Raw genomic sequence first — 26,212 nt, forward strand, 5'->3', positions numbered from 1 at the left:
TATACTGATCTGTAAATAAGAGGTGTGCAGCCTTTACATTTAAAACACATTTTGGTATTACTCCTATGTGAAAAATCGTGATATATGAAGATCCTATTTCAAATTTTTCAACCATATTCTATTCTATTTTCTAATTTTATATTTTTGCTTGACAACGATCCCGATCAACTAAGTACACCAATCGCTAACCAGTTTTTGTCCATTGATGACAAAATTCAGTTTTAACAAGATCTAGAGAAACTACGAGTGGAGCAGGAAAAGGCCATGCATAATTTGAATGCGGAGCTACAGACAAAACTGTATTCCTTTGATAAACGTTTACAGAATTGTGCCAATTAAAATGACACGTGATATGAACTTAAGGAGAACTATACAATACTAAGTAAGTATGTGGCAGAATTAGAGGCAAACTCAATTACACAAAAGGATTTGATAACATCAATGGAGTATTTAATATCAACCTTGCAAAGCAAAGTACGAACAGTAGACATACTTTACGAAAAAAAAAATGCAGTATATTGAAACAATGTTCAATGCTACTTTTAATTCAAGAAATCAAACTTCGATAAATGTTAATAATCTTAAAATTATTGCGCAACTAAAAGATTTAAATTCTACAGAATTTGAAGTAAAGGGTTAGATACATTAATAACTTTGTTAGCTGGTCGAGCGGAAGCCGGAAGGGACGAGCTCATTGCGCATTACAATACGACTGAGACGTCATTAGCCAAGTTAATGAAGGATAAAGTGCTAATGACTAGTTCAATCGATGTTATGCAGGACACATTGAGCCAAATAACTGCAAAGCTAACTACCCTTGAAAGCAAGATCGAAGAAATGATAGGAGAAAAGAATCAAATAGGTAATATTTAAAAAAATGTATCTTTGAAAATGAGATGACTTTACTGTCGTTAGTTAATAGATTAAATTTTGTTTTAAGGGAAGTATTCCAAACAGATGCAAATTTTCCTTGAATTAAGGAAAAATAATTTGTGACAAAGTTCACATAATGTTCATGTGAATCGGACCTTCACGTGCAATTCATGTGAACTTTTCGCATTAAATTTTTATTAAATGAATTCATGTGAAAATAACGTTAATTTCTTGAAAAAAACAAAGCACATATGAGCAGTATTGATTCCACTAAAAGCTGGATGTAAAAACCAGCTGTACTGATAGAATAAGCATCATCTGCTTTTCTATAAACGTTCGCAGTGTTGCTTATATGATGTTAACCCAGATTCAGACGAAAGAGGAAACTACGTCATTGTGAACAAATTAGTATTTCTCATATTCCATAATGTTTATACTAATTAAGTTGAGGATTCATCTTCCAATTTTAATATACCCATTTCTCTATTACTCTTTCTCTATTCACAGTTGCTGTAACGGCACACCACCAAAGACAAGTAACAACCTCGGGTGATCTTCAGTTCCCTGATGTCGTATCTGCAACTGGGGTAACAGATATTGAAAATTTCAAATCAACAGGAAAGTTTAATTGTATATCTGCCACGATAATGTCGTACTCCGACGACGCTTATTTCAAAGTATTTGTAAATAAACACATAATCGCAGAAATTTTCATAGGGTCTATAACGTCCCGATATCGCGAAGCTACTTCAGTACTAATACATAATTTATACGTTGGTGATCAGGTTTATGTTTCACACCAGAATAACAAAGTTTATATGTATTCTACTTTCACAAATTTTCAAGCTTCGTTAGGAAAAGATACGTATGTAATTTTACATAATAACTATTAAATAAAATTGTCTATTTTATGAAGAAAACAAATCTAAGAGTTACATCTTTCTGATGTTGCTATATTGCCGCTAAGAATGGAAAAGTTGTTTACAATTGGAGAGTTTAAAACATCACATTTGTCAAACGTTCTGTGTCATCTTTGTACATGTTAAGGTCATGGTTTGAAACAGACAAGAAAGAATTTTAAAATACATTAAGATCGATCAAATGTAAAACATCTTTTGGTGAGTGGCAAATTTGCAGCCTTTTACTGACACACACGTAATGATAATATAGATATTGCCATGCAATTTGAAAGGTGTTTTTGTAAACAGTATATAGTTATCATTGTCATGATGTTCAAGTATAAAAAATCTTGATCAGTTGAAGATTTAATTATGAAATAAATATTTTCTTTAATACTTTGTTCAGGCAGGGTTTTTCTTTGGTCACATTATGAATCGAGCTTAAGTAATATGAGACAGGTGAAATTTTGAAACGCTACCGCAGAAAATTTATTAATTTATACCACCTTTCATGTTGTCAGTTCTGTTATATTTTCATAATTACCTTATACTGCGATTTATAAAGTAATACATCCTCCAAATTGTCATGTTCCTAAATTTCTTTTGGACAAATTTTCCGGCATCAGTATGGATTAATAAGGATGCACTCTACAGTTTCATTTAGGCACAATGTTTCCTACACCAAGTTGATCTGTTGTAATCTTATGCAACTGAAAATAAAAAGTTGAAATTTAGTAAATATATTGATTAAATGTCCCCTGTCGTATTAGGCTACCTCAGTATCAGCTGGCTGATTTTCAAAATACCTTATTTCGAACGTACTTTAGGTACTAAAAATGCGAGAAGATGAACAGAAAAGGGTGCTTTTATTTTATGCTAGTTTCTTAGTGCCTGATATTCTAATAAAAATCATAATATTTGGCTGTAAGTGTTAGAAAGATACTCATTTGTACTAAAACTTTGTTATATTTTTTTCAGTATGTTGTCATTAATTGCAATGAATGTTTTGAAAATAATGGTGTTTACTATTTTTGGAAAATCAAAAGTTCGTTTGAGGTATTAGATTGGATATGATTCTATAAATAGTAATGATATTTCAACCCTGTATACTCCTTTGCAGCATTAAAAATATCAATTAAAAGTTGAAATATTTAACTATATGGTCTTTTGATGAATCTGACTCTCAATTTGTTTCTTGTAATGACTACAATGCTTTTTCCAGTGATTTAAGAAGGAATAATTACACTAACTGGACATATTTAGATATGATCGATACATAATAATCATACTTTACTGGCATATGAAGTCCATGGAAAACGCATGATCTGAATTTACATATTCTTCATTATTTTTTGTGACACTTGGTAACTTTGCTTTTGCTTTTGTTACTTTGTAAGTATGATTTTAGTTACTTTGTGTTCTTTGTTGTGTATGTTTGGTCTTTGTCCCTAGATTACATTCTTTGATTGCCGCTATAATCTTGGTTTCCTTGACTACTCCTTCCCGTGAAAGAACAGGATATGTCATAAAACGATTACGTTAACAATTAGATTCAGTATTAAATGGTGTAAGGAGGTACACCTAGGTTAAGGGACATAACTCTTACAAATCATCGGAACGTTTGTGTGAAGCATTTTATATCAATCTCATCTGAACAGCAAAGGAACTTGGATTGATTTCATTCTATTTCAAATAAAAGCTTGATAGGCTTTGGCGAGTTTAAATATGCAAACATATCACTGATTTTGTTATGTTATGTTCCTTACCCCAGAAGTGACTTCTTTCTTGAAATCTGTAGACAATTTCGAAAATGTTAAATGGCGGAAGACCTCATACACCAATTTGGTAAAAGGTAAAATATCAGGTTTAGAATGGAAAAATGCATATATCACATTTCACTGAAAAAGTTTCAAACTCACCCATTACTACATTACTGTGAATCAACAATGAACCATTATGTACCGAGACAAACATTGCTATTAGTGCAGCGGACGGCTAAGGATTCTTGAACTTTAATGGGCCTAGAGGGTATATGGTCTAATGGTATAATATGTCATTAGGAATAAATAAATGTAGTTTTGAATATCGTACTTTTCAAAGTGAAGGGTCAAAGATCAATCGACCCTTATACACTTTAATAGGTGATTCAAGTGAATGAGTAATCAAGAGAACCAAGATTCTAGCGGAAATCAAAAGAGTGCAAAGAGACACACACAACACAGCCTCTTTGTAAGAAGAGTAGATCGGTACAAATAGTCAGCGTAGTTTCTATAGTGCGTTGTAGGTATCAAGAGACAGGTAACATGTGAAGATCATGTGTATAGAATTTCAGTATATGTAGAAGATATTTTCCCCGACAAAAGTCGACTATTTAATCACCCAAGAATTGACACTGAATTTATCATTTTCTTTTTTTTAAAGTTAAACTTAATAACAAAAAATATCAAAATCTATGGAATTTTTAGTGTACTGTAGCTGTTTGATCTTTGCCAAATTATACGTAGTAAAACTAACGAATGAATGTGTAATCCATTTAAATTGGTAATAGACACACTAGCTAATATGTCATTTAGGTTATTTTAAACAATGGGTGTACATGGTACAATAATTTTCATTTGCTGATACTAAACATTTAATATGGGGCATAAAAACCAGTTAGCGTTTGGTCTAAAACATTCATTGGGATACAATTAACTTTGAAGGTAAAGTAATTCCCCTTTTTTATTGTTAAGCTTAAGATTCGAAAGAACTTTTTCCTATTGCAACCCCAACTGCTTAAGACCACTATCTATAAACGGTACGATTACATCGGTGCACAATATATATACATATTTTCTTTGAATTTATCTAATTACAACAATATTTAAATATTAAAAGAAAAAAATAATTTAGGCTAAGTATCGCAAAATTATCTTGACAAATAAAAATATTTTATGGAGTGTTCATATCACAACTTATACGTTATGCCAGAGCTTGCGAAAACTACGCAGACCTTTGAATCGCGCTAGACTTCTCACAAGTAGGCTTCTGGATCAGGGTTATATTGCTACAAGATTGAAGTCATCACTACAGAAGTTTTATGGTCGTCATCATGAACTCGTGGATCATTACGGTATATCCATCTGCGCCATTAAAACTGATTTGTTCAATGAGTCATAGTTTTCCTCTCCTCTTTTGTCTACCCTGGACTTGACTTTCTATGACCAACTCGGCGGGTGTTTCTGGAAAAAGCAGAGGTCGCTTACCCTACCGTACACCTGGTCTTTGCTCCCAGGTTTTAGTGGAGTCCGAGTCGCTCATTTGCTTTTGTTACTTTGTATGAATTATTATATGGTAATAATTGTATTTAGTTACTTAATGTTCTTTGTTGTGTATGTCTGATTTACATGTCTGGTCTTTGTCCCTGGGTTACATTCTTTTGATTACCGCTAGAACCTTAGTTCCCTTGATTACTCTTTCATATTTTCCTGTAAATGATAACAAATACGTTTCCGTTTCAATTTTTCGTCTAAGAAATCCGTAGGTGTATTGAGAGAGTTTACAACTGTGAAGTTACATTCGCCAAGCATCGGAAGGGTGAATAGACGTTTTTCATTTTTACTCAAATCAGGAAGCACGGCTTGTGTCTGGAAATAATCGTGGTCTGCTCACGCTTCCGGAGCAAGTAATTTCATTCCAAGTTTAAATTGGGTTCTTCGTGCTTCTTTTTTGTAGATATTAATTGCTTTTGCATTGTTTAAACTTTGCATGTCCTTAGCTTGGTGTCTGTTTTTTTTTATCATTTGTTATCATCTAAAATAGTGACTTTTCCAAGAAAACAAATGCAAACGCTTGTAATATAACAAATACCAGTGTTTAATTATTCGTAAATAGTCATAAAAATTTCTATATCATTGTTTTTCTTATACAAACTAATATGTACTGTATTAAATTATTATTTTTGTTTATTAGGTATAAACTTCACACAAGTCACTTGATCATGTTTTTTAAAGTGTCAATTAAAAGGGAAATTCTGTTTTTATTCGACATGAATATATTCGTTGTATTGCATTAACGATCATGAATGGAACTTTAAACTCAATTTTATCTACATTAATGACAAAAACATTGTTTTCAAATAAGTATGTGTATTGTTAAATGAAATAATGAAAGTGTTTATATTGATTACAAATAAGATGTTTAAGTTGAATGGCAATAAATAAAACACTAGAAGAAAAACTTGATATTACGAGAATATTTATGGTGTAAATGACAAAGAGACAAAAACCCACCGTGATAAAAATGTCAGCCCAAGGCCACCCAGTGCTCTTCAATGAACGACCAGGAAATCTTCATACCACTGGACAGGTTGCAACTGCCACCAAACATAATTATACAAAGGTACAGCGACAGATTTCAACCCATATGATCAAGTAACATAATTAAAAAAAACAAACAAAAAAACAAAAAACAGACACAAAAAAAAAAAACAAAAAAAAACAAAACAAAACAAAAGAAAAAAAACAAAAAAAAAACAAAAGAAAAAAAATAAAAAAAAACAAAAAAAAACAAAAAAAAACATGACAGACAGAAACATGTTTTTTTTTATTAAAGGTTTGGTAAATATGCTTTTAAGTGGGATTGTATGTTACTTCTCTTTATTATTAAAAGCAAAGAAATAGAAAACATGGCGTTATCTAGGCAAGTGAAGTCTTCACAAATGACTGAAGTTACGATTGAGGCACCACAAGAAAGGTAATTATTAACATTTTCAAAATTTGGCGTATTTTAGAGCCGCTGGGTCGATATACTCCTGGTATCCAGAGTAAGCCGAGAATATTCACCAGCACGAGTCTGTTTTGATTCATATCATTACTAGTTTACAAACATTTTCCAGATCACAAATATCAAGACCTCTAGTACACTTATCCTATTATTGCACATGTATGTAATTTATTTATTCGGCTAGTGAGACCCACTGAACGTTAACAGCAACTCATATTTGTAATAGATTGGTATTTTGTTCTTCAAAATAAGGAGGGGTGTTGTTATACTCCACAAATAATGGTCACTATAAATAAGGAGGGGTGTTGTTATACTCCACAAATAATGGTCACTATAAATAAGGAGGGGTGTTGTTATACTCCACAAATAATGGTCACTAGAAATAAGGAGGGGTGTTGTTATACTCCACAAATAATCGTCACTATAAATAAGGAGGGGTGTTGTTATACTCCACAAATAATGGTCACTATAAATAAGGAGGGGTGTTGTTATACTCCACAAATAATGGTCACTATAAATAAGGAGGGGTGTTGTTATACTCCACAAATAATGGTCACTATAAACAGGAGCAATGCTACAATTTATATATAATAATTGTCCTTTTAACATGACAGAACAAACAATTGTGTTTTAAGTGAAAAAAAGTTTTTACACTGTTAATTTTCTCTTACATTTTTAATGTAACAAACAAAGAAAATATCGGGCCTTAAAAGCTATACATGTAATACTTGTTCAAGTGAAATGCCCGTTGTATCATTCGGTAATTATTATTATTTCATATCAGTGAAAAATCAGTAATTTCAATTGGATAAAACCTTTTCATATAGTATTGATTAATCTGTAGTAAAAAAGTTTTACCAGTCAATACCAAGATGTGACAATGCCCTCGGGCATTGTCACATCGTGGTAATGCCCGGTTACGAGTTTAGAGTTACATCTCCTTATTCAAACGCATTCGTGATCTAGTAGTTGTCAATGTAAATATGGTGGCCGCACGTCTGTTCCTGATGCAGAAACACGATTTGCATCGCTTTCTGAAAAAAAAAAATCAAGGACATGGTTCCTCAATGAAATAAACTTAATAGTTGTCAATAAACTGGTCAATATGGTGATATTTAGACTGCCCTTAGGACAATGATATTGACTGCGACAGCGATAATGACCCTGCCTGTTGCTCGGTCATTATCGCAGTCTTAGTCAATACCACTGTCCTGTGGGCAGTCTAAATATCACGATATTGGACAGTTTATCCACAAATATTATATAATTATTTTTGAAGGCCCTCAACACAGATTGAGTTTAATGAGAAATTTACCATTGACTTAGAAGATCTTAACTACAAGAAAAATAGGGAAACAAGCGAGACAACTACTGACAGGTAAAGCAAATCAGAATGAAAATTATTTGAATTTATAGAATTTTTCTTTGATGTCTACTATTGCTAAACTGAATCGCACTATTCTACTACTTAATTAAGTAAATATCGAGATGTTTCTGGGGAAATCTTTTGGGGGCCGGCCATACACCGTTTTTTACTGTTTGCGGTTGCCGACATACATTTATCATTTCCTTTTAAAAATCCCTGTAATGTTTATATCTAATCTCAGTGTAAAATGATGTAATATTTGGCAAATATTTGTCTTTTAAAATGTGCTAAGCTAATCGCAACTTTTAGTAGCAGCTTCATTGCGGAGACATACAATTTCAGGAATTTTAAGGGTTTTTTTTTTGTCAAAAAGTAATTTCTTCGCGAAATCTATGCCTGTATTGGATTATGCCTGACTTCAATGATGAACCTTTTGTAACTTTTAGGTACCGCTAATGCTATTCTATTTTTCTTTAATCTGACAATTTGAGGTTCAGAATATTTTATTTAAAACGTTTATTACTGGAACCCTTGCAGTTCTGTCATCATTGCCATTCAATGAAATATGTTTCAGAAACATATTGTTTGAGATAATATTGTTGAATTCGGGGAAAACCCAAAGGATTTGTTTGAAATTTTATTTCTGTCTGCTTTTATTTTTCAAGACAAAAGACAAAGGATCGAGAGACTTATTATCTAGAAGAAATAGACGATGGACCGAAGAGGTAAGAATACTATTTATTTTGCAAAGTTTTAACAAATTATCTTTTAAAAGATGCGACTGACGTTAAAAGTTTAACCCTAAAACAAAAAAAATCGTTAAAACACCAGCAATTGGGAAAATGTAACATGTACCAATCCACAATAATCAGTAATTACATTTCGTTTAAGTAAGATATTTACATATTGTTTATAAATTGGGAAAGATTACCATGATTTGTAGGAGAAAAAGATCCAAAGTTCCTGGTAAGAAAATCGGTAAAATTATCGTCATTTTATGGAATGTTTAGAACAATATTTGCTTCATGCATACTTTATCAGCTTGGTTTCTACCACCAATGGTCGAAATATTTCGTAGTTTTGTGCAAAATATCGACTTAAATAAGCCAATTACTGTCTGGACATTCCCTTTGTTAAACGTTCTGGCCGGTACGCATTTGCCCCTGAAAATGTCTGCACATGTTCGTTTCATAAATATGTCTTATCAAGTTCATTTTTTTCTATATATGTTAACGTAGATCAGCATCAAAAAGCGATGACAAAAGCACATCAAGGCTCTCTACAGTACAGAATATCATACAGGAAACAGATTTGGAATACTTAGAGAAGTAAATTCGTCAAACGTTATTTATATTATTTTTAAGCTTGATTTTAAAGAATTTTTATCGTTCAGTTACAGTGGATTTTACTACTTTGTTGTTGGGCCTTCTAGAGTTTACTTTAGCATGTGTGTTTACACTTATTGAAGATGTTTTGGTGATCTCTGAAAGTATTTATTATTTTGTATCTAGATAATACGCTAGTGCATTTGTAACGTTTCACTATAACCATTCTTTTACCTATTTATGAAAAACAATATACTCTTTATGTCTTTACAAGCTGGTCAACACGCTAATAGAGAAATGAAGTAAATACACATGAATGCAATGCACATGAGTATTATAGAATATAAATGATAAAGGAAAAGCGCTACCTAAAACTAAACTTATTAATTTATTAAAATGTTTTGTTTTATTTTTGCTAGGTATTTGATGGTGTTAATAAGATATCTTTCTGACTTAAAATATATTTCGATAGGTTTATGAGATACATGAGATGTGTATCTTATACTATATCGTATTAAGTTGATAAAGAAATAACGTAAAGTATATAATGAATGTATATTGATATACTGTTTCTATCTAATTTTATGAGTTACCCCTGATCTAAACCAATAGCAAATGCTTAAAACAACAGTAGACACTGAATGATTTAAAGAAATGCATTGATTTATATTGATCATAAAATTCACATTAACTTTGTTTGTAACGTTAACATGAGTTTTCATATCACAACTCGTACGTTATACCAGAGCTTGCCGAAACTACGCGGACTTTTTGTATCGCGCTAGAACTCTAACAAATAGACTTCTGGAACAGGGTCATGTTGCTACAAGATTGAAGTCATCACTACAGAAGTTTTCTGGTCGTCATCATGAACTTGTGGATCGTTATGATGTATCCATCAGCACCATGAAAATTGATTTATTCAACGGGTCATAGTTCACCTTTCCTCGTTTGTCTACCCCGAACTTGACTTTTTATGAGCAACTCGGCGGGTGTTTCTAGAAAAGCAGAGGACGCTTACCCTACCGGTGCACCTGGTCCATGCTCCCAGTTTTTAGTGGAGTCCGAGTTGCTCATTTACTTTTGTTACTTTGTATGTATGATTTTAGTTACTTTATGTTCTTTGTTGTGTATGTCTGTTTTCCATGTCTGGTCTTTGTCCCTGGATTACATTCTTTTGATTACCGCTATAACCGTGGTTCCCTTGATTACTCTTTACATAAATCGAGCACATTTACCCGTAGAATTGTACATAGTTTTGAAAAAAAAATAAACATGCTGAACTTTGTTAATTAGTTTTCTAACAGCATCGTAACCAACCATACATACCTTTTAACTAACAAGCAAATTAAAAAGCAAAACAAAACAAAAAGATTTAAATTGGAATCCAATAACTATACCAAACAGCTAATTATGTGTTTTTATATTATGTCCTAAAGAAAAGAAAAAGAAGAGGTATCCAAGGAAGAGGAATTACCATATGAACTTCGGACAAGTAATGATCCTCTTAAGTATGTGTATAGAACTTCAAACTTTTCCGGGCAGAAATAATCAACAAAAAAGTTATAAGAAAGTACTTAATAACTTACATATATGGAAATTCTTAACTATTTATATGGAACGCCGCAACTGTCCTTTGTTGATGGTTTTCTATATACGCAGTACATTTCTCGTTATACACAGTACATTTTATGGTATACATAGTGTATTTCACATTATACGTGGTCGTTGACTCATTATACGCGGTGCATATAACTTTATGTGCAGTATAACTGTCATTATACGTGGTGTGTTTTTTTATTATATGCAGTACAAAACTGGGTATACGCAGTACTTTTCACATTATACGTGGTACATATATCGTTATACGCAGTGCATTTTGCAATATACGCTGTACATTTTATATTATACGCAGTACATTTTCTAATATGAGCAGTAGATTTCACAGTATGAGGAAAGACATGATACTCAGTATTTTACGCCTTATTTGCAGTAGTTTCAACTTTATACATAGTGCTTTGTTTTATATATGCAGTGGAAAATTCACTGGATATTCGCAGTGCATTTGTCATTATACGTGGTTCTGTCGACATTATACGCAGTAGATATTTCGTTATGATGATGATCATTTATTCTCGTTACTTCCAGTAAATGTACGACTGTAACAGAACCCGCGGGACTATTTTGTTGGAACTTTTTTCACTCTGGCGCCCAAAATGTCGTTTGTAAAACTGAAGGCCTGTCTGGAAGAAATTGGTCTAGGAACGCTTCTGCAGAATTTCGTCGACGAAAAGATTGATGATGAAACATGAAGAAACATTCTTATTTTAGATTATTTCATTGCACATTACTTGATGAAAATTGATGTGTTGTAAATATTCTAAGTTAATATAAATGTCCGTTAAACAGGAAGTTGATTCGCCATCTTTATCTTTATCTGTACAAACTTCTGCCAATCGAGGCAAACCTCCATTGGTACGGAGTACGACGCGAATGATTTAAAAGTGATGGTAGTACCGCGCTATACCACCATCATTGCATAAAATATAGTGCTTATAGACATACACCAGCACCGTGCATAAAAAAATCGTGAAGTTTTCATTATTTTTTTCTTTCTAACACAATTTTTAAATTTAAAAAAAGTAATTAAGACTCTAAAAACATAAAAATCTGTACATGTGCAATAAAATTATCTAAAATAAGAATTTAACTATTTACAATTTTAGGAGTTTCTTAGATTTAGAGCATCAAATATAAAAAATAATTCTAGAGTTTATAAAATAGGAATTTTATGATATTAAGAAACACAATACAACTCATCATACTGAAGCCTCATACCAAATTTCAAATCATTCTGATGAATGGTGTTAAAGTTATGCTTGATTAACATATATGTGTTGGCCATGTTATTCTAAGTTAAATGTCCGTTAAACAGGAAGTTGATTCGCGACTATTATGAAATAAAGATACACAGTACAACTCATCATACTGAAGCCTCATACCAAACTATTGTCTACATTTTTAATGGACGCTTTTTTGAAGTAAATGAAGGCCATGCAATCGAATGCTGTACAAACTATTATAATGTTAAACATAAATTTACTATGTATGGATTTGACTATTCAACCAAAGTTAATCTGCAGAAACGACCCCTTCTGCTATTTAAAATACAAGTCACCTCCAAACATCGTCGATCCACTACTCGTGACTGTTCATCTGTAGTAGCGACATGACCAATTTCTTCCAGACAGGCCTTCAGTTTTACAGACGACATTTGGGCGTCAGAGTGAAAAAAGCTCCAACAAAATAGTCCGCGGGTTCTGTTACAGTCGTACATTTACTGGAAGTAACGAGAATAAATGATCATCATCATAACGAAATATCTACTGCGTATAATGTCGAAAGAACCACGTATAATGACAAATGCACTGCGTATATCCAGTGAATTTTCCACTGCATATATAAAACAAAGCAGTATGTTAAAAGTTGAAACTACTGCAAATAAGGCGTAAAATACTGCGTATAATGTCTTTCCTCATGAAATGTACAGCGTATATTGCAAAATGCACTGCGTATAACAATATATGTGTATCACGTATGATGTGAAAAGTACTGCGTATACCCAGTTTTGTACTGCATATAATGAAAAACGCACCACGTATAATGACAGCTATACTGCACATAAAGATATATGAACCGCGTATAATGAGTCCACGACCACATATAATGTGAAATACACTATGTATACCATAAAATGTACTGTGTATAACGAGAAATGTACTGCGTATATAGAAAACCATCAGCAAAAGACAGTTGCGGCGTTTCGTATATTTACATGTCATTATGTTGTATGGCCTGCTCCTAATCTTGTTCATTTTTGACTTTTCCATATACGTATTTGCATATGCATCTCGATGAAATATTACGATGCCTAACTATTTATATATTATTGTGTTATTTTGATCTTTCTCTACTTATATCTTGTTATTGTTGTACTAGTAGTTTAATTCGACTCTGTTCTAATGGTAGTGTACACAAAGCTAAGCTTCATGAACAATTTATATATGTTGCGGTAAATGTTTTCACACTTTTATATTTCATATTATTGGGACAAAACGCCAATATATTTTTTTTATTTGAAATACAAACGCCATTCATTTTAAAGGGTGATTGATGGGTAAGCAATTTTGCCTGTCTTTTAGAAATTAACAAATATAGCTTAATTCTATTATTTCAGTATTCTTGGTTTTTCTAATTAAAATTAAATCCTTTAAACAAAGAAAAGTGTCATCTAATTCCTTATGAAGATTTTTAAGATGCTTTCAACAGTGTGTTTTATTTTCACAAACAGCTGTGAAGTATCGGTCCCACCAGAGACCAGCCACAGTAAAGACCTGAATAAACGAAAGATGAAGTCAAGGTAAGCTTGACTAAAGATAGTTGTGCGTATGTTTATTTATTGAAACTGCATGCACATTAAAATTGCACAGAAACTAACACTAAAAATAAGCCATTTGTGAAGAGGTGTATTCGCTTTTTCAAATAGTCTGACCCTCACCAAACTCAATTATAGGTGATATAAGTACAACATAGGGATTAATGTGAAGTTATTTGATTTCGAAGTTAAAAATATTTTAGAGCCTGGCTTTTATTTTAAAAAAATAGCATGTCCATGTACCTCTATTTTAAACTATTATAAAATGTGATGCAATACTTGGACAGTAAGATACGAACATTTCAGTATGGATTATCTCTTGAATGAGTAATCAGTGGCTGAGTAACCAAGATTCGAGCCGAAAACAAAATAATACATTCCAAAGATAAAGACAAGACAGGGAAAACAAACACATACATCTAATGAAATAACCACAAAATAACACGTACTTGGAAGACAGAAGCAATCTAGACTTACTAAAATCTGGGAGCATGGACCAAATGAATCGGCAGGGTAAGCGTTCTCTGCTTTTCTAGAAACATCCGTCGAGTTGCTTATAAAATGTCATGTCCAGAGTAGACGAAAAAGGAAATTAAACAAGTCGGCTTTAATGGTGCAGATTGATACACCAAAATGATCAACTGGTTTATGATTACGACCATAAAACTTCTGTACTGATGACCTCAATCTTGTAGCAACAGAAGTCTAGTACTATACAAAAAGTCCACGTAGTTACGGCAAGCCCTGGCAAAACATATGAGTTGTAAAAGAGTAATCAAGGGAACCACGGTTATAGCGGTAATCAAAAGAATGTAATCCAGGGACAAAGACCAGACATGGAAAACAGACATACACAACAAAGAACATAAAGTAACTAAAATTATACATACAAAGTAACTAAAGGAAATGAGCAACTCGGACTCCACTAAAACCTGGGAGCATGGACCAGGTGCATCGGCAGGGTAAGCGTCCTCTGTTTTTCTAGAAACACCCGCCGAGTTGCTCATAAAAGGTCAAGTCCGGGGTAGATAAACGAGGAAAGGAAAACTATAACCCGTTGAATAAATCAGTTTTCATTGTGCAGATGGATACACCATAACGATTCATGAGTTCATGATGACGACCATAAAACCTCTGTAGTGATGACTTCAATCTTGTAACAACATAACCCTGTTCCAGAAGCCTATTTGTTAGAGTTCTAGCGCGATACAAAAAGTCTGCGTAGTTTCGGCAAGCTCTGGCATAACGTATGAGTTGTGATATGAACTCTCCATACGCAGGTGCTGAAGGGATGTTGCCACAGATGAAAGGAAAATTGAAAATTCTGAATGAAAAGTCATCACGGTTGTCGTAAAGTTTGGTCAGTATTTTCCTTTACCATCGATTACTATGTCAAGATATGAGGCTGACTTAACAGTGTCTGCAATATCCTTTATCTGAAGTTCTTTGGGGTAGTTGCGATGTATCCAATCCCCGAAATTAGGATTGTTTAAAGATAATACGTCATCTATATAGCGGAAACGGAGATCAAAGGATCTAGCCAAACGATATTCTTTTTTTTCGGATCAGATCAACTGTAAATTCAGCCTCATAAGAGTGAAGGAATAGGTCAGAAAGTAAAGGGGCACAATTTGTTTGTTGAAAAACGTGATATGTATACTCAATACTCAGGTGCTACCGATGAAAGGAAAGTTGACAATACTTAATAAGAAGTTATAACTATTGTCATGAAGTAATGCTTTTTCGATCTCCATGTCTAGGTCAAGATCTGAGCCTGACTTCATAGCGTCTGTTGTGTCCTTTATCGCAAGTACTTTAGTGGTAGAAGCGATGTAGATGTATAATATCTGGAACTATGATTGTTTAAAGACAATATATCATTTAATAGCGGAAACTGATATGAAAGGATCTGTCTAAACGATATATTTTTTTGATAAGATCAGTTATAAAGTCAGCCTCATAATAGTAAAAGAACAGGTCAATGAGTAGCGGAAAAAAAATTTTCCCATTGGAATGCCGACCGTCTGTTGAAAGATTCGTCCGCCACAGTTGAGAAATATGTTGCCAATAAAAAAAATTCAGCATATTTACATCTTCTGTATATAATGATTATGAATCAATTTTTACAAAATATGAGAAATAGCTTCCAAATACTATGTACTTATATCTACTAAGGTGTAGCTTGTTTTTTTTTTTCGGAGGAACAACGATGCATAATGTTTTAAGTAACTTTCTTTGTAAGAATCATGCAAAATCTGAAAAAATGTGATACACCCCAAAAAAGGCTACATATTTTTATTTTTGTGATTAAGTTATTCTATGGGTCTGTACTATGAAATGTTTAATTATTCATTCAAATTTGCCTGCTGTTAGGAGATAATCCACATTGAAAACCCAGTAGATTCTATTGTATTTATGTTATCTGACTTAATTTTGAAATCTACAGTGTATTCGATGTAGTTTTTATCTCCTAGCACAGGTTATGTGAAAAACCACATGTTAATTTCTGTTTACTATGACACTTCAAACAAAATATCAAAAATAAATATATGTAGGCTTTTAACCCATGACTCACATTTTGCATGATCCTTAGCTGGAGTACTACTTAAATCAGGACTTCAACTGAGTATGGAGAATAGTAAGATAGAGTTGAAAGATCATAGGTCTGATACGTTTATATTTTTAAAATAATCTGGCATTGAGGGTTTCCTGAAGAATTTTTCACGATTCACTTTGAATTGATACTACCACTAAGCTTCAACAACAATTTTCAGATGATCATTATTTTTGTAATTTGATTTTTCATTAGACTTGAAGATCCATTATGTTGGAAAAATACGAAATTGAAGAAAGGCGATGATAAAAAGTAAGCATCATAAAAAAGACAAATCAACTTGTAGGTCAACAAAAATTGGAACAAGCAACCCACCTTTCCTTTTTCGTTTATTTTATGATGTAATTAAAGGAAAACTGCACCAGCAAAGACAATGCTTCGCATGCAAAATGATGCTTTGCCCTTTCTATATGCACAAGTATAGCTTGTTAGCAGAATTCATTGATTCATTGATGTGAGCAGCACAAATTCTTTTTTATCTCCAGATGTTTTTTGAACATGTATTATGTCTATCAAATTATAACGTATTGAAAGATAGTACGCGCGAGTTTAGTGTTGGTGTTTCTCCCATGCAAATTTATTTGCGGGATATAAACAAATTTTCAAATGAAATAGGGTTTTATATAAAATTATTATTAAATTGATAACAAGAAAACCCCATTTTTTTATTCAAATTATCACAACGTGAAATGTATAAATATATTTAGATGCAAGAAAAACGAAACGAAAAAGAAAGCTCCAAAAGATAGAAAGAATAATGAGTCAAGGTATACTATCATTCGTGTCGTTATACTGAATAGGTCAGATTAATGTGTCTTCGATCGTAACATTCTGCTAGATGTGCGATGAGTGAATACTAATGACCTTATTCGGAGAGAATATATACAATTATTATATGGATAACAGTGATTTACCTAATTTTCCCTGTGTTAAAAATTCACACTGGTGAAAAAAAAATTTCGGTAATTTTTACTTTTTCCCGCCAAAACGTCACAGAATGTCACATCACAAATCCACAATTAAAATTTTTTGTTGAAAATAGCAAGGAATAAAGGAAAGAATCTATATAATGGGTTATCGTGATTAACCAAAATATAATCACTCGTGCTCATAGTTTGGCCCTTCACTCTTTCCAATTTATAATCCAATTAATACTTAATCTTTTAATTTGGTTCAGAGAATACATTGACTTACAGAAACAATTGATTTTATAAAAAGAATATTCAACAAAATCTTTAATATTTTGATTTACATCTACAACAAAGAACTCTTGAGACAAACATTAGTATCTACAATATGTGTCGTCTTTATTATTTACAGGAAAGATTTAGAATGCAGTATTTTAACTAAACAAAATGGACCATTTGAACAAAGAAGGTAAATATTTTCATGCATTTCGCTGTGTTAATAACTTTTTTTTTGTCAAAAAATGATCCAATCATCTGGTGCTTACTAGGTCACCGGTTTATTTTTATTTGAAATAATGTTTAAGCATAAAACTTTAAAAATGTTTGATCATATAAGATATTCACACAAATTGTGATTTTCATTTGTTTTATAGCAGTGTTTTTAGAACTAGTGACGCAGGGAACGGTATCGAAATACTTTACCCATCGTATCTTCTACCAGAGGACAGCAATTTTGAATCAACGGTATGGACTCCAGAAGAAAGAAGCGCTTTTTTGAAAGAAAACAATTTTTCCCACGTCCATAGATTCCGCACTGACATATTCCATATTCGAAGGCAAATTATGAATGAAGCACAAATTTATAAGGGATTGTCAAAATACTTGTACTTTCCTGACATTGACAGCAGTAATATAACAATTAGAGTTCAAATACCTGAACTGAGTCAAATGAATGGGCTTTGCCTGAATTTCAATGCGTATGTGAGATTTAAGAAGCAGTGGACGATACTCGGTACTATCTATCACCATGCTGTGAGTAAATGTTGCTTTTTTTTTAAATAAAGTTATTAGGAATATCTTTAAACAATCCTAATTTTGGGGATTTGATACATCGCATCTACTCCAAAGAACTTGAGATAAAGGATATTACAGACACTGTGAGGTCAGCCTCATATCTTGACTTACACTTAGAAATCGATGGTAAAGGAAACCTTTTGACCAAACTTTACGACAAACGTGATGACCTTTCATTCATTATTGTCAACTTTCCTTTCATCTGTGGCAACATCCCTTCTGCACCTGGGTATGGAGTGTTCATATCACAACTCATACTTTGCCATAGCTTGCCGAAACTACGCAGACTTTTTGTATCGCGCTAGAATTCCAACAAATAGGCTCCTGGAGCAGAGTTATGTTGCTACAAGATTGAAGTCATCACTACAAAAGTTTTCTGGTCGTTATCATTAACTTGTGGATCGTTACGATGTATCCATTTGCGCCATGAAAACTGATTTGTTCAACGTGTCATAATTTTCCTTTGCTCTTTCGTCTACCCCGGACTTTACTTTCTATGAGCAACTCAGCGGATGTTTCTAGAAAAAAATTATCATGCTTAAGTTCAAATTGTATTTTTGTATATTATTCTATTTTTAATAATTAAAAAATATTAAGAATATAAAAACACACTAATGTTTTATTTCATTAAAATGTTATGGGATTCTAAGGTAAATATAGGTCATACTGTTAGTTAGAATTTTCTTCTTAGTATTTCTGTAGTGAGATTTAACCTAAACAGTTGTATTGTTGTTGACTATATAATCTTCTTTGATAAGAATCCGAGTAGCTCATTTGCTTTTTTTACTTTTTATTATTTTAGTTACGTTATGTTCTTTGCTGCCTATGTCTGTTTTCCATGTCTGGTCTTTGTCCCGCAGATTACATTTTTTTGATTACCACTAGAATTTTGCTTCCCTTGATTACTCCTTCTAAACCTTTCCTGATCTATCTTTTTGATAGGACTGTACTATTACTTTCAATGTCAACCAAATGGACTCTTTCTGTATCGTTTCAACCCCTAGAGAGGATAAATGCATTATCAAACCGGAAGGATATGAATATGTATCAGATGCAGATAACAGAATAACGATAGACTTTCCAGTTGGAACGGTATCACGTGACGAAGAAGTAGATATCAGGGTACGTTTCGTAGTGGGTAGTCATTTGATGACTTATCTAACATTTTAACTTGCGATCATTTTTTATTCAACATTTGATCTAGTTTAATCGACCATTTCACTTTGAAGTGAATATACCAAGTCAGGATCGTAGTGGCTAATTTTATTTTTCTGGTTTATCCATGATTTGTCCAGTTAATTTATGATTATCTCATTTCCCGATAGATGATTAGCAGTTAGGAAAGATTATTATACATGTTATTACCTTCATTTTACACTTTCCTTCCAGGTAATTCCACTGAACAGAGAATCAATGGCAACAAAAATAGAACGAAATCCGAGGAACTGTTTCATTCTAGCAATATCAGAATGCTTGTCAGTTCGGCACTTTGTACCTTCTTTCGAAAAACCTGTAGAAATACAACTTCCAGTTGATGATCTTCCAGGAATAGAAAGCAGTAATGTTGAGTGTCGGTATGGAGTATTCAGACGAAAACACAACCGGAATTTTTATTTGACGGACCTAGAAGTCGAAGAAAGAAATGGAATTCCGACGGTAGCGGTCACAAGCTTTAGCGAGTAAGTGCAATACTCTAAAAATGCACCATAGCATGAAATGAAAATGATAAATAATTTATTCATTCGAAAAGCAGTAAATGGAATGTGTAGTATTTTCTAGTTGATTAACTAATAGATCGAATAAATGAAACTAAATATGTGTATCTATTTTTAATTTTAAGGTATGTAATTCTAAAAGTCCGGTCTGATATGTTTGGAAAACTACAGGATCTACTACCCGATGAAATTGAAGTTGCAATAGGCGACAAGATATGCTGTAAAATTGTATTCTTTGTCGGAAGTAGGAAACCGAATAGCATTTCAGTAATGTTGGAATGTATAACAAAAGACAGCTTCGAAGATGTGACACAACGGCGTAAACAAATGGGATATGAACTAGTTCGACAATGCCCTAGTCCAGATTTCTTCTTTCCAGTTAACCAGCGTATACGTGTCGATGTCGGTGGGAGATTTGCCCTCACCAAACATATCGGAAAAGGATACTATTTTTTAACATTCTTTCCCATTGCTGCAGACAATTTCATTATATTTCCTGTTGAAAAGTATAGCGGTATGGAAAGCGCCGTATATGGAATTATATCATTTAAGGAAGATAATGGGACAAAGAAGGACTTGCACGCCATTCATTACGACCCCTGGAGCAGTAGAGGAAAACCTACACCACGACAAACTCACATGACATCAAGGAGTGCACCTGTATCGAGACAGATGACGGCAGCGTCTGATGTTCGGAAAGGTCAACCACTTCAAGCTAATTTCGATGAAAGTAGGATGTTTATTTGAACTTAAAACGATAGAGATATAAAAGTTATACTTATATCAGTCATTGAAAGGTTATACTTTCAGTTGATTATATTTTGGTTTTAAAATTTGAACTAAAATGTATGTAACTGACATTACTGAAACTTTTAGGGAAGAAATGTGGTCGATTACTACCTATACCAATTAAAAAAGGCATTACTTAATAAATGGTAAAAAAATGAACAATTTGCAAGGAAGATTTAGTGTATGTTTATGTTTATGTTAATTTTGTATTCAATTTTGCATTAAGAATAATTTTCATGTGCCCAATGAAAATTAACGTTTAAAATGATTTAACATCTAGAATGACGTACAAGTCAAGATTTAGTGTAGAATAATATGATTTTTTTAAGGGAATCAAATGTGTTAACGATAGAAGTATTGACAAGATAACAATAATTCAAAATATAAAGATGTGTTATGTCAGTTCGTCCGTCTTACCATGGCAAAATTGACGACATAATCAAAAAAAGATTTCTTATTAAACTGAGACGCAATTATTAGGCTTTTATTTGTGCGATCGCCGGAAAATTTCTCGCTATACTTTATTATATATATATATTTCTATATGCTATACAAATTATTTGAATTAAACCAAACATACCCATTCATTTTGTTTTACAGTATTCTTCTCAGACAAAGGTCTATTAGCAATTGCGCAGTCTTTAAGCCCAGATTCCATGTTTAAAGTTGTGATAAATTTAGACATGACGAAAGCCCAGTACGAACAAATAACAAATGACTATGCACAACTGACTACATCATCGAGACATCTTCAGCTACTGAAAACTGCTATTGACATAAGTAATGAAGATACAAAAATACAACGACTGTCTTCAGCATTAAGGGATTCGGACGAAAATAGTTTAGCTGACAAGGTGGAGGAGCTTTACCGGGAGAATATGAAGATAACAAGATTTAACTTGGAAAGAAAGAACACAGTTGTTACTATAAAAAAGTGATAAGTGATATTGTCTTTTTATAGCATCGAACCAATTTGACAAATGCAGGTAAGAAAACTGAAAGTCTTTTTTGTTAACAAAATTGTTTTTATATTATGCATGTTATTGTCATAAACACCGTTAATATAATAGTCAAAAGGTGTTTTTAAAACAACAAGTGTAAGAATTGTGGTTCCTTGTTTAGCATGTCGTGTGTATTTTTGAATCATTGATGTTGATGATAATTATTGTTATTATTATAATTATTATTTATCAAAGCTGATTTTTTAAGAAGTATTTCTATCAAATTACAATGGTTTTGTTGTCGAATTATGGTAGCCTTATAAAACCATTTGCATTGTATAAATAACATTTCGTTTCAATTGTATTTTTATAATTTGATTATATACAATTTGTTTTTATGAAATAAAGATGGTATTATATATATTGAATTTGACAAGTGCACATTTTTACTTGACGATTTACGACAGGTGTTTTATTCAACTGTGGTGATATTTATTCTTGTAATTTCCTTCATTGTTGATTTACTGCAACTTCTTCTATTTCTATTGGCTCTGATATTTTGGCAGCAATTTCCTATCGTGTTTATTTTTTCTTTACGGACCCGTGTTCTTAACCTTACCCTCAAAATATACTGATTTGAGATATTATTCACTGATATCACAACTTTAAGTCCTAACATAATAAAATCTAGTTTAGTGGATACTTAATCTTTGTATACAGTTAGGTTTTTTTTTTATATATATCAGAGGATATTCACCAACCCAGTAGTCAGACTTGTCTGACCCCGAATTATATCCGGTTTAATTTATGATATTTATCATAATTTGCATGCAATATGAGTCTTGAGTTTCGTTCTGTTCGTAGGGCTGCCCTGTCAATCTGGTTATGACAATACATAAAATTAAGCTAACAGCTTTAGAATAGAGGTTGCAACCAAATCACATAGTATAGGTATTCCTGATTCACGATGATTCTTAACAAAGATACTTAAGGGTTACAATGTATGACTTACATAAGTTTCAAGTAGGAATATGAGACTGACTGAGGCAATTCACACACTAATTGCCATGTTTTTAAAAGATTATCAAGAGTTTGATACGTGTATATTGTATACGGAAATATGCATGTTATTTTGCTGTTTGAACTGGACCAACTGAGGCAGGTGGTGCATTTTAGTATTTGATTACTTATTTATTTGTGTGAGTGGGATTGAAATTTTATTTGTGTCCTATACCGGCTGGCCCAATTTACATGTTCATACCCTCAATGCTATGTTCTTACATGTACATGTAGGTTCTTTTGATTATGGACATCTATTACACAATGGGTCTTAGGTTAGGTCTAACAGTGAATGTGTAATAAATGGCTAAAGTTTGGTTTGTAACAACTACATGTATGTGACACATTGGTGTGTTTTCTGTTATGACTTTGGGAATCCATTCGTATACTATAGGAATAAATGACATTTTGTTTTTGATAGTGACTTTGTGACGGTTCAAATCTTGCGAGCCCTGATATATACCGTGATGAAATTAATATCTTAAACAAAATGTCATTTATTCCTTTTTTTCGGTAATATGCAATTCATAAAAGAAAATGATGCTCGTTTTCTGAGATATGTGAAATGTATTACCCAAAAGGATTATTTAAATGGGGACTATTTTATCGGATGACCACTGATCACCAAGTATGTATTTAAAACCCAAAGAAGTTCTGTAAATATTTATTCTAATTAAAAGATGGCAATATGTCAATATATTCAAAACTGACTCTACATATCAAATACATGTAAAAATCAGTTATAACTAACAATAATGTTGCAATGAGTAATCATGGGAATCAAAAGAATGTAATCCAGGGACAAAGACCAGACATGGAAAACAGACATACACAACAAAGAACATAAAGTAACTAAAATCATACATACAAATTAACTAAAGCAAATGAACAACTCGGACTCCACCAAAATCTGGGAGCATGGACCAGGTGCACCGCTAGGGTAAGCGTAATGTTAGGCTTATACATTTCTAATTTGTACTACAACTGTACTGTTGTAATGACTACTGACACAGTACTGTATTTTACAGTGACGTTAGAGTACTGTCATTTATAGTAACGTTACAGTAATGTTTCATTACCGAATTTTACAGTATTGTTCCATTACTGAATTTTACAGTACTGTTTTATTTCTGAATTTTCCAGTACTGTTCCATTACTGAATACAGTACATTTTCAGAACTGTATGTTTCAGTAGGTTTTGAGTACTGTGTTTTACAGTATCGTTTCAGTACTACATTTTCCGTACAAGTACAGCAATCCATTTCACTAAGTTGTAGGTCTATCTATACCCTATGTATTTATCAGTTCTTTACAATGTATATAAAGAACACTGATATAGTTGTATAATGTATATTTAAAGATCGCATAGACATTTTCAGAAAGTTTGGCTTCGTTGTTTAAAGTGACGTAACAAAGTTTATAACGTCATCAGCTCCTTGATGTAAAACAATGAAAAGATTTGAGGAAAGAAAAAAAAGGAAATATTTTATTATTGTGAAACGGGGCCCTGCTGAGATTGTTTTACTAACTATATCAAAACGAAAGATTAATAGATATTACTAGTATATGCCATGATGAGAAGAATATACTAGCTTTAAAACTTCGGAAAAGACAAATAATAATCTTTTTTTTGCATATCATTAGATATCCGTTGATATTGATATGCCAAAGCAAAAAGAATATATGCTATACACACGGTCCAAACATTTAAAAGTAATTGCAGAAGTGGTATGTCATTCAGTCACTTTTATAATAAACAAAAGTATATTTTCTGGTGTTTTACTATAAACACAATGTTTATAAGAGTACCCACTATGCATATAGGGGATCAACAAACATGCCTTCTTACTATCGTCCTAATTCAGTTCGTGTGAGAGACACGTTTGTTCGAATCTCTATGCGCTCATGAGTATTTAGCGAATAAAAAATCGACTACAGGGAGACAAGTATGATTTAAGACAAGTCCATCCATGTTGAACATGCAGCACTCACGAAGTTGTTGGTAATTGATGAATGCTTAAAATATGTAAATGATATTTCAGCAAGGCTTTTGATCTCGTTAATCATTTTATACTTGTTAGCTAATCTGAAATTATATGGTATTGAGATTAGCCTTAGTCTTGCCCCGCTTTCTAGATGACGTTGGAACTTTGATGTGGCCTAGATTTCATGAATTTATTATTCCAACCAGAAGATTACTAAAATCAATGACACGTTCACACTCTAATAGAGAATTTTCAAAAGTGGTCGTTTTGTTACGTAATTCATTTTCAAGTTTATGTTTAAGACACTAAAGAAGGTCATGACATACTCTAGTAAAGCTGGAAACAAAACACGACCATAAATAATATTAATAAACTTGTTCTTGGGAAAATAATACACAACCTTTAATCAGATAAGACAAACAATAGGTTTTATCTTTTATTAGTCGCTACAATTTGCTGCGTTTTCAAACTATGTATAGAAAGCACCTCCCCACGACCGTATTTTTCGTAATTCAGTCAATAAAATGAATCCAACACACCTGTTTCTTATATATGATATAATATTACTCTATTTGCATATTTGAAATCGTAAACTTATCAGATAACTTATGTAAGTCAAAAGTATTCAGCACTTTTTCATTATCGTGTGCACACGTATTGACTTACCTGCGCGCCACCAATCTGTACATTTTACTCATACATCCGCTGTCAATTGTCCAGTTTATATATATACATCTAAGACTGTAACGACTGTATTCGCTACAATACTCCATTGGATCATGATTGATACAGGGACTACCTCCTCGGAACTCAAACTCGTACCACTGTTACATCTATGGCAACATCGTCTCTTCAAAGTCCAGCGCCCTAGACCACTCGATCAGTGAGACTATAAAAATATAGCTTTCGCTAGCAGTGTTATTCCTACTAGTAACATAAATCTAGGGTTGTAACTTCGTACACGATGCATGGTAGAACAGGATAACCTTAGATGAGTTGTCCTATCAAGTATTTATTTTATTTCAATATATTGTTTTCCGTACATATTAAGTTGTAACGAATATACCATACGTAGGCGCAGCTAAAATTAAAATTTTTATTTTCGATTCAACTCATTTTAGTGCGTCTCAGAGAGGAGATCATATTTAAAATCAACATTGATAATGGCGTATGTTTAAGGAGATTTTGGTGTCACCTTAATTTAATTTTGTCAATTGCGGATACATGTTCCGCAATTAACTATTTATTTACTTCGTTTATATCATGATTCTAAGTTGAAATGATAGATTTAGCCCTAGTTTGAAAAGTGTTTGACAAAGAGTCGCATCATTTTTCTACATTATTATTAGATTACCCTTCCGGATCCCCGGAGCACCTGATGTCACTTTTGGTTTTTGGAATTTCATATTGTTAATGCTTTAGTTTTTGTATGACGTCTAATTTCCATTCTCTTCAGTTTTTATGC

At 32.6% G+C, this 26,212-nt stretch overlaps 1 protein-coding gene across 2 annotated transcripts; it reads left to right on the forward strand.

Annotated features, from left to right (window-relative positions):
- The first annotated feature begins 4,345 nt into the window (after positions 1–4,345).
- LOC148603610 (uncharacterized) lies at positions 4,346–22,131 on the forward strand. 2 transcript variants are annotated; one of them, XM_088552643.1, is made up of 15 exons: positions 4,346–4,474; positions 6,423–6,506; positions 7,816–7,914; positions 8,568–8,627; positions 9,141–9,230; positions 10,667–10,738; positions 13,579–13,647; positions 16,472–16,528; positions 16,984–17,043; positions 17,597–17,653; positions 17,838–18,216; positions 19,201–19,380; positions 19,648–19,937; positions 20,099–20,703; positions 21,363–22,131. In XM_088552643.1, exons 2-15 carry the CDS (start codon positions 6,439–6,441, stop codon positions 21,698–21,700), a joined length of 2,424 nt encoding a protein of 807 aa, XP_088408769.1. In that variant the 5' UTR covers positions 4,346–4,474; positions 6,423–6,438; the 3' UTR covers positions 21,701–22,131. The 2 variants fall into 2 exon arrangements, with proteins under 2 accessions (XP_088408769.1, XP_088408771.1); XM_088552645.1 differs by lacking the exon at positions 7,816–7,914.
- Positions 22,132–26,212: the final 4,081 nt, after the last annotated feature.

Source organism: Perna viridis, chromosome 11, assembly GCF_037379345.1.
Source record: "Perna viridis isolate PV_CMFRI_1.1 ecotype Kerala chromosome 11, ASM3737934v1, whole genome shotgun sequence".
Taxonomy (NCBI): Eukaryota; Metazoa; Mollusca; class Bivalvia; order Mytilida; family Mytilidae; genus Perna; species Perna viridis.